At 35.7% G+C, this 10539-nt stretch overlaps 2 protein-coding genes across 2 annotated transcripts; both read right to left on the bottom strand.

Annotated features, from left to right (window-relative positions):
- Positions 1 to 5396: 5396 nt before the first annotated feature.
- LOC140039364 (uncharacterized) lies at positions 5397 to 6131 on the bottom strand. The gene has a single exon (XM_072084969.1). It carries the CDS (start codon positions 6129 to 6131, stop codon positions 5397 to 5399), a length of 735 nt encoding a protein of 244 aa, XP_071941070.1.
- Positions 6132 to 6265: 134 nt separating this feature from the next.
- LOC140039365 (uncharacterized) lies at positions 6266 to 10070 on the bottom strand. Its single transcript, XM_072084970.1, has 3 exons — positions 8691 to 10070; positions 6914 to 8586; positions 6266 to 6803 (listed from the first exon to the last, which is right to left on the bottom strand). Exons 1-3 carry the CDS (start codon positions 10068 to 10070, stop codon positions 6266 to 6268), a joined length of 3591 nt encoding a protein of 1196 aa, XP_071941071.1.
- Positions 10071 to 10539: the final 469 nt, after the last annotated feature.

Below are 10539 nucleotides of genomic sequence, written 5' to 3' on the forward strand. Positions count from 1 at the left end.
ATATAGAATTCTAAAACTTCTATATATAGATTCTATAGAACATTTTTTGTAAGGGTAGTATAATAAAAGGGGGTAAAGTAGGCCTTCCCACGGATATTTTTTTCTTTGATATACCTTACCAATATTAATGAACTCATCGGCTTATAATTAATAATTATCGATAATGTTAGGCATTACATAATCATGGCAAATTACGATGAATGCACGAAAGTTTGGAGTGTTACAAGTATAATATAATAATTATTGGTTATTATTAAATTATTTAAATTAATAGATAATTAACAATAATTGTTTTTTTTTAAAGTAAAAAAAACATACCCGTAGTCCTAAATTCCTATCTATTGGATGTTGCGGTCTACTGGTACCGTATTCATTGTATATGTTTCCTCTTATAGACGACTATTTGTATAATATTATTGATTACAATAGAGATTGATTGATTGATTACACATATTACCATACTACCTTCTCTTTTATTACCCATTTAGAAATAAACCATACGTAATCGATTATTATATAGGGCCAGGCACACATTGTAGGCCTATTATTATTACTAATAGGCCCCTAATATATTTATTCACTCTGATAAAAAAGTGTTTCTAAAGCTAGGTATTACATTCTTTATCTCTGTCCAATGTTAACAATTAAATGTAAATAATAATATTTAAAAAGTTAAGTTGATTTGCAAATAAAAACATTAAAATATAAAAGAAATAAAATATGGTAGATATTCCAGGTACCTAAACAATTCCAGGTAATTGAAACACAAATTTGTATTCCAAAAATATGATTCATTTGCCCTTTCTATAAAGATAACAGTACATTTTATAATTATATGTTAATTCGTATTAAATCCTAATTTTACAGTCATATTATTCTTCTGTTATAATAGCCTATTTCCTATACAATAACCTTCCGTATCCCTACTCGACGTGCGAGGCGCCCTTTAAATTTAGCTCCATGTTGTCTCGCTTTTATTTGCATTGAACGAATAGGAAGTGTAACATCTTCCTACTACACTATCTTTGATAATACATGCGACGCCGTCAACGCACAACAGCGTTAATCACAGTATGAGCCTACTCGCGCTGTAGCTTATGAAGTATGATCGAGGCTAGCCTACTAGCTCGGCTTAATAAAATCACACTTAAGATTCTACTAACTAACATAATTAGACTCACTTCTTTGGCAGGATAGCTAAAATTACTATACATTATGGCTGTCTATCACCCTTCTAGTGACAACCTTATTGCCTATCATATGACTTGCTGCAACTAAAAACTTAAATCATCTTTTAATTATACAAATGTTTCTTCCTTTCTACGCATGCGTGATACAAGCGATCGTTCTATAACGATCCATCCTCCCCCCTCACAGAAAAAGGAGTTATTACATATAACCTTCTGTAGGGTAAATGACTACTATCTTATTGTAATATAACGATATACTTTTATATTTAAGAAATTGACCTTTGTATCGGAATTCAAATAGGTTCACAAACTTGACCCAGAAAGTCCAGAGGAGAGTTTGTCCAGATGTTTTAATGACCATTTAGTTTATAATAGAATCCCTAAAGAAAACACTTAGCTTAATTTTGTGACTTTTCCCATCGTTAAACCAGGAGTGATTGACACTATTTAAGTACAGATTTGACAGTGTCATCCATCACAGAAATACCTTATTATACCGTTAATCATTCCCACTTAAACACCCCTGGATCAACTTAGGACCAATCATTAGCTCCATAAATGATGTAATGACATTATGCAAATGAACTGAGCCAATATACTCCCAAGTTTCAGAAGGGCCCAGACACACCTTACAGCCACCTCACGGAGCACACACCTTACAGCCACCTCACGGAGCACACACCTTACAGCCACCTCACGGAGCAAACACCTCACAGCCACTTCTTCAGAAGAACATCTACACCTCACAGCCACTTCTTCAGAAGAACATCTACACCTCACAGCCACTTCTTCAGAAGAACATCTACACCTCACAGCCACTTCTTCAGAAGCAGACCTACACACTTCACACCTCACTGACAGCATCATTGATCGTCCGTTCCTTATCTATATTTATAGTTGTATATTGTACTGAAGTATTATACTGAATAAATAATATATGTGTTACGACACACAAGCGAGTAAGAGTCTTTCATTAGTACCTCAACAACTCACATTATATTACATGGTGGAAGACCCAAATTTCATAAGGAACAGAGTGAGAAAACAAGAAATAAACACTTAACAAGACACGAAGACGAAGACAAAAATAACCATATTTGTTTGAAAGGAGAAAACCAGAAATTTACTTTGACTCAAAAGACAAGCTGAAATTATATTTGAATGAGATCGAGACAAGCAGAAATTTTATCAAATTATTACCATTGGATGAAGACAAAGAAGATAATCGAGGAAGACACAAAAGACAAGCTGAAATTATATTTGAATGAGATCGAGACAAGCAGAAATTTTATCAAATTATAACCATTGGATTAAGACAAAGAAGATAATCGAGGAAGACCCAAGAAGAATCAAAACAGAAGTAAGCAGACAAGAACCGTTTCGTTTGGACACTTTCAACTTCACGCCGTTTTTTTTTTATCGTTTTTTTTAAACATTTACTTTTTTGACCATTTTGAACATTGAACACCTTTCGCATTTTTTTTAATTCGTTGTTTGAAAAGTTGAACATTGATGAGCACTTTAACATTTCTTTAATTCGTTGTTTGAACATTTAAACATTTTTGAACACTTTTTGCATTCCTTTAATTCATTTTTAATTGGATCCGAAGCATTTGGGGTAAGTCAAAACCATTTTGATTTTTGATTTGTAACCTTGATTGAAAAAGTGAGAGTTTACATATATATACACTAAAATGGTTTTTTTTAAATTGTTAAAATAATTGTTTAATAAACCCACCGATAATAATGAGAAAATTCAGAACACCGTTAACGTAGTAAATGACGAAAACAATGTTTAATTTGTCAACGAACATGATAGGACACCAACCCAATTGCAATCAGATACCCTGGCCTTACACATCCAACTAAAGTAGAACCCCTTAACGTACAACCTTACATTGACTGTGTAGAGAATAACATGGGATTAGCAGCCCCATTCCAAATGAAAGAGGAAGAAATTAAGGAACAAACTAATCTAATTATGACAGCACCTAATGATTCAAATATGACATTAAACCGAGGTAGATTTAAAGCAGGACATTTCCAAGTTTTAGTTTCATATTCTAAACCGACTTCAGCCAAACGCAACACTGATAAAACAAAACACGAATCTAATGATCGCAAATTTTGGTGGAATATTGACAGATATAACGATACAGATAAATTAATTAAAGAGATCATTAATGATAAACAGATACCGATAAGTGGATCGCCAAAACGATTCATAAAACGTTTGTATAATGCAACGAATTACTGATTTAAATTTTTTTTTGCAAGATTATTTTTAAATTACGACATTTGCTAAATTAATGATAGCATAGTCTACGTATTTGATGAGATTTGTTCAATAATAATGTGATTTCAGTTAAAAGAGAATTAAAATTGATTAAGTATTGATTTTGTAACGAGTTTTTTTGATAAAGATTAAATTTGAATTTTGATGATCGATATATTGAGATATTGAAAAGAACGACAAGCATTTTGTAACAAATATTTTGTTTAACCTTTGAGTCGTTAATCTCAAGCATTAATTAATTGATATACAATAACAGAAGATTTTCTTAGTACTTTTAATTGTAATTTTTTTTTACATTAAGTACAAAAGTCGAATTTGTCGATTGATTGAAATCGTAATTACCTGTGAATATAAATGCTTAAATCGATAAAGTTGTGATGATAACGATATATTGTGGATAAGTTTGTGTCAACGGGACACACACATTTGTTTCTTTAAAGTTTTAAGTGATTAAGTTTGATATTTTGATTTTAGGCTAATCAGCCACAGTTTTCATGAGTTTATGTTTTAATTTGATGATTTATGTTTGAAGGCCATTAGAACGCGATGAGTTGTCGCACGAATTTGATGTATGTTCAATGTAACATTCTATTTTTAAGTTTTGTATTTTTATTTTTAACCGATTTTTGTTTGATTTACGCTAATTTTATACCAAATTCATTTTTAATTTTTTTTAAGAGAGAGAAGAGAGAGAGAGAGTGAAAGTGATAAGGTTACACTTCAGAGTCAATGGTTTTGGCTAACTCAATTTTGCATATATGTATAATAATGTTTTTTTTCTTTTATATAACTTTAATTTTGCATGCCACTATTATAACCATTTTTATATGTTAAATAGATTAGAAAAAAAAAGGGAAACAGAGGGATGTAATATAACGATATACTTTTCTATTTAAGAAATTGACCTTTGTATCGGAATTCAAATAGGTTCACAAACTTGACCCAGAAAGTCCAGAGGAGAGTTTGTCCAGATGTTTTAATGACCATTTAGTTTATAATAGAATCCCTAAAGAAAACACTTAGCTTAATTTTGTGACTTTTCCCATCGTTAAACCAGGAGTGATTGACACTATTTAAGTACAGATTTGACAGTGTCATCCATCACAGAAATACCTTATTATACCGTTAATCATTCCCACTTAAACACCCCTGGATCAACTTAGGACCAATCATTAGCTCCATAAATGATGTAATGACATTATGCAAATAAACTGAGCCAATATACTCCCAAGTTTCAGAAGGGCCCAGACACACCTTACAGCCACCTCACGGAGCACACACCTTACAGCCACCTCACGGAGCAAACACCTCACAGCCACTTCTTCAGAAGAACATCTACACCTCACAGCCACTTCTTCAGAAGAACATCTACACCTCACAGCCACTTCTTCAGAAGAACATCTACACCTCACAGCCACTTCTTCAGAAGCAGACCTACACACTTCACACCTCACTGACAGCATCATTGATCGTCCGTTCCTTATCTATACTTATAGTTGTATATTGTACTGAAGTATTATACTGAATAAATAATATATGTGTTACGACAGTCAAGCGAGTAAGAGTCTTTCATTAGTACCTCAACAACTCACATTATATTACATTATTAATTGGTCTTCGATATTTTCCCGTTTGAGTTTTGACTTGTACATTTCTAACTTTTCCATCTGCACCAGGATACACTTCTATGATCCTTCCCAATATCCATTTTCCTCTAATTGTATTGGGATCAGAAACTATTACGATATCATTAACTCTCACATTTCTCCTTTCAGTATTCCATTTTTTCCGAGGTACTAATAACGGGAACACGTCTCTTATCCAACATTTCCAGAAATTATCAACGATGCGTTGCACAAACTCGAATCGGTGTCGAAATGGTCCATTTGATATTCCACTTGATGCTCGTCCTAACAAAATATCATTTGGACATAATAGCTACCGTCGTCCGGGTCATTTGGAATTCTTCCTATTGGTCTTTGATTCACTAAGTTACTAACTTCCATGAAACAAGTTTGCAACTCAAACGGCGTCAAGGTTTGTTGCCCAATGACTTTTCTTAAAGCAAGTTTACAGCTCTTGACTAGTGACTCGGCACATCCGTTTTGGTGCGGTGCCAACGGCGTTGTAAATTTCCATTGTACTCTTTTCTCGGCGCAAAACTCCTTTAACTCTTTTTCACTCCAACCCCTTACCATCTGTTTTAACTCCTTTTCCGCTCCCACAAATTGGGTACCATTGTCACTTAAAATTACAGATGGCCGTCCTTTTATGGCAAAGAATCTCCGTAATACTTGAAGAAATTCCATAGAAGAACAATCGACCGCAACTTCTAGGTGCACCGCTCTCGTATTCAAACATGTAAATATCACCCCGTAGTGTTTTGTCGTTTTGTTTCTACAAACTTTAACTGTATATGGCCCAAAATAATCGCAAGCAGTGTAAAGAAACGGTGGTGTGAATGGTGCCAAACGCTGAGTAGGTAGCTCAGCCATGAATTGATCTTCCGTTTTATGATCCATTTTCCTGCATTTCACACATCTAAATTTAACAGTTTTCGCTAATTTAGCAACTCCTATAATCCAATATCTTGCTCTCACTTTGCCAGCCGTAACTGCAACGCCATTATGTCCTTGTTCGTGCATTTTACAAGTTATAAGATATGATACACGATGTTCTTTTGGCAGAAGAACTGGATGTTTATTATCGTAGGCAATTTTATTTTCTGCACCACCAGCTCTACCCCCAACGTAAATGATGCCATCTTCTTCGAATGGGCTTAACGTTTTGAATTCTCCCTTCTGTATTCGACTGCGCAGCGAATGCTGCGATTTGCGAATCCAAATCTTTCCGAGTCTTCCGTTTCTTGAGGTATAAGCGATCCTCCAGTGAACACTAGCTCATTTGTTTGTTTAGAACGCATGTTCCTCACGAATCGATGTACATATGCTGTTACTCTGATCAACTTATTCCATGAAGATATTCTACTTGGATCAATTACTTCTACACAAGCATGAGTTAGAAAAACATTCCTTTCTGTCTTTTTCTCTCTGTCTAATTCCCTCTGATCAACAATCGATGTATTTACAGGCCAATCCTCCTCAGGCAAGTATAAGAACTCTGGTCCAATTCGCCATCTTCCGTTAAGCTGTTTAACTGGTATGCCACGTGATACATCGTCTGCTACATTATGTTCACCGGGGACGTGTCTCCATTGCGACGGCTCTGACATGCTCTGTATTTCTCCAATTCTATTTGATACAAATGACTTAAAACCTCTCGCTTGCTTCTTATCCATGCCAAAACGATCATGCTGTCTGTTAAGAAGATTACTTTATTGAATTTGATTCTGGTTTTGTCTATTATAATCGTATGAAGTCTCGTAGCTACCAATGCTGCTTGCAATTCAAGCCTAGGAATGGTTAACTTCTTGAGCGGTGTTACTCGTGATTTTGCTGCTACAAATTTCACATCAAATTGATTATTATCTACTTTCCAGCGAATATACGCACATGACCCAAATGCGTCTTCTAACGCATCTGCAAACATACATAGTATAAGCTCTTCTGTTGTTGTTGGTGGCGTTAGACACCTATCAAAACTGATAGTATTTAGTTCTTTCATTTCTTTGAATAACTTCACCCACCAATCTTGAACCGAAGTTGGTAAATCTTCATCCCAGTCATAACCCTTTTGCCATAAGTGTTGCATTCCAATTTTTGCTCTAATCAAAAAGGCTGCTGCAAACCCGATCGGATCAAAAATCTTTGCAATTTGACTTAAGATTTTTCGCTTTGTTAAATTTGACATTGTTTCTGAATTATTTAATTCGATGTTTACTCTATACTTCAATTTGTCTGATATGGGCTCCCAAACAGTTCCCAGTACTTTCTCCTCTTCCAAATTTTGAAGCAGTTTAATCTTTACTTCTCGATCCGATTCCGTTGACGTCAGATTCCTGTTGGATAACCAACCCTTAACTTTAAATCCGCCCTTTTTCAAAACGTTATCAAGATTCTTCGTTAAAACTTTCGCCTCATCAACAATTGTTACAGACTCACATAAATCATCCATGTAAGTATTCCTTTTGAGTACTTGTGCGGCCTTAGGAAACTGGTGACGTCCTTCTTCAGCTGTTTTTCTTAGTGCTGTTTGAGCCATGGCTGACGACGGCTTATCTCCAAATGTTAACACGGTTTTCAAATAGACGTCTATTTTTGAATCAATATTTAAGTTTCTCCATAAGAATCGATGTACATGCTGGTCTCTTATTGGAATAAGTACTCGATGGTACATCTTGGATATGTCTCCAATTATGGCTGTTTCGTTCTCACGGAATCTCAGAATCAATCCGAACAGATCATTCAACATGTCAGGGCCTTTCATCCAATATTCATTCAAGCAATGTCCCTGGTATATGGCTGACGAGTTGAACACAATTCGAAGTGGCGTACTTTTCTTGTCTGGGCGCAACACTCCGTGATGAGAGATGTAATGTATCGGACCGTCGTATGATGATAACTCTGTGTCTGATAACTTTCTAGCGAATTTCATGTCTACCATCTCTTTGATTTGGTTCTTATAAGCTTTTGCATGCTCAGGATTCTTAAGTAAGCGTCTTTCCATTGAAAACAATTTCTTTTCAGCTTGTGATCGGTTATTTGGTAGTTGGTTTGGATCCCTTTTCCATGGGTATGGTATTAACCACTGGTTACCCAGTTTGGTACAGGAGTCTGCTATTATTTTGGCTTCTTCTGACTCTATCGGCCCAATTTTACTTGCTTCACAAGAACACGTTTTAACAGTAACGCCCATAGCCTCTGTAGTCCAAAAATCGGTTAAGTCTACTGGTTGTGAAAACTTTACATGTAATACATTGTTTGACGGTCGATCTTCTGTCACTGCCCCAAAAATCACCCAGCCTAATGGTGAGTGTCGAGCAATTAGGTTGCCTGCCTCTCTAGTTTCACCAATGTGTATGTTCGGGTGGTCAATTCCAATTAACAAATCTACATCACCATGTCCTCGATAAATATCCTTGGTATCAATTTTGAAACGTCTCGCTTCCACGTCGTCACTTATAGACGGAATACCAATAGCCTTAATAATAAACTCTTGTTTGCTTCTCTTGGGCGAATACGGGTTTCATATATCTTCGTAAACAACTGTTCCTCTTCTCCGCCTACTTTCTTTATTGTAGTTACCACTTCCTTTCCTTTAAGATGTAATTGTTCTGCAAGTGGACTTCTTATTAAACTGATTTGAGCGCCTGAATCCAAAAGCACATTTGCTTGACAGCGTGTGTCTTTTCTACCCAATATTTCTACTACTAATACTGGCAATATTGATGAATTTCCTATAGAGGTTGTAGTTACTGCTTGGCTTCCTTCTGGTATGTGCAGTAGAGGGTGATGAAAATACTTGCATTGTGCCCCTTTCACTACTTGTGAACACTGTCTTCTTCTATTACAGACACTCATGCCATGACCTTTTTTTAGACATCCAAAGCATGCCTTGCCAGCCTTCATCTCATTTAATCTTTCTTGCGGTGTTTTCTCTTTAAGCTTGTTACATTTATCCGTCCAGTGACTGTCCGAACTGCAAATCCAGCATTTGTATCTTTTTGTTGCGGCTACTTGATTTACTTGAGATACTTTCGTATTACTGTTGGATCTAACTTGAGCAGCAGCCCTCATTCGTGATTTCATTTCTCCCATCATCCAGTTGATCAGCTCGATTAAAGTTTCTTCCTTATCATCTAGATGACGAAACCAAACTTTTTTGTCTTCAATGCTTAATTTCTGCTCTATCATGGCTAACACTTGATTGTTGTCCATGTCATTCGGTCTGCCAGCTTCCTTTAATGTGTTATAACTTCTGTTTATTAAATGTGTTAATTCACAAAATCTGTTCTCTTCACCTTCCTTAAGTGGCTTGAATTTGTTTATATCTTGAGCAATTGCATCTGCTATAAACCTTGGGTCACCATATACATTATCCAGATAGCTCCAGGCTCCTCGGTAATCTTCACCCAAGCCTCTAATCAATTCCAGTGGTTTTCCTTGCAGACTGGATCTCAGAATTGTTACTGCCTCTCTATTACTATATCTTGACTCTATAAATTGTCGGAAGTCGGCACGAAAGATGTAGTAGTCTCTTACATCCCCTGAAAACTTAGGTAGCTTTGGCCTTTCAATTTTAAATAAATCATTTTTTCTTGAGGATGGGTTGCTTGGCATCATTTGAGTATCGGCTGCATCATTTTCATCTAATTTTATAACAATTTGACCTTGAGCAACATTTTCATTATTTCCATCGATCGCTTGACCTCTATCAGCTTCGCCATCAACTATTAATTGATTTGCCTCTAGGTTTTCTTCGGCTCCTTGAGCTCCAACTTGTTGTTCTGGTATTTCCTGATCTGGTATATCGTTTTGCTCATCTTGTTGATCAGCTTCTTGTTCTTCGTCAACATCATCACCAATAGGATGGTAGTCCTTATTTCGAATGGAAAGTTCTAGGAAATTATCTTGGCATTCTAACATCCACTTCTCTTGCCTTTCACAGTCTATCTTCGATGACATTCATCAGCTGATCGTGTTCCGTTTGTGAAGATTCGTATGCTTCACTTACTTTTAAGAAGGCTTCGTTTATTTCATTTTTGGGCGATTCCTTTCTATCAGGGTTCCCATTGCGTTTGATAACCTTGTGAATTTAGCTTTGGCATTGCGTCTTTGTCTTTTTAGTTGTCGTTCGTTTTCCTCGGCCATCCCGAAGAAATTGAATTGTTGGTACGTCAGGGAAACTCAATACGTAAGAAAACAACAACTCCTGCTAGTTGTATATAAAACCTTTTATAAGCTTTGTGTATTTATTCAATCTGTAAGTAAACAGAAATAACCCATACAAAATGTATTCAAAACAACAATAATAACAATTTTAACGTACGCCCTCAACTCTAGCGAATCATGCAACAAACAAACTATAAACGCCCTCAGCGTCAATCAAACAATTAACTTACATAATTGTCGCTCCCATAATACATGCGACGCC

Source organism: Antedon mediterranea, chromosome 2, assembly GCF_964355755.1.
Source record: "Antedon mediterranea chromosome 2, ecAntMedi1.1, whole genome shotgun sequence".
NCBI lineage: Eukaryota > Metazoa > Echinodermata > Crinoidea > Comatulida > Antedonidae > Antedon > Antedon mediterranea.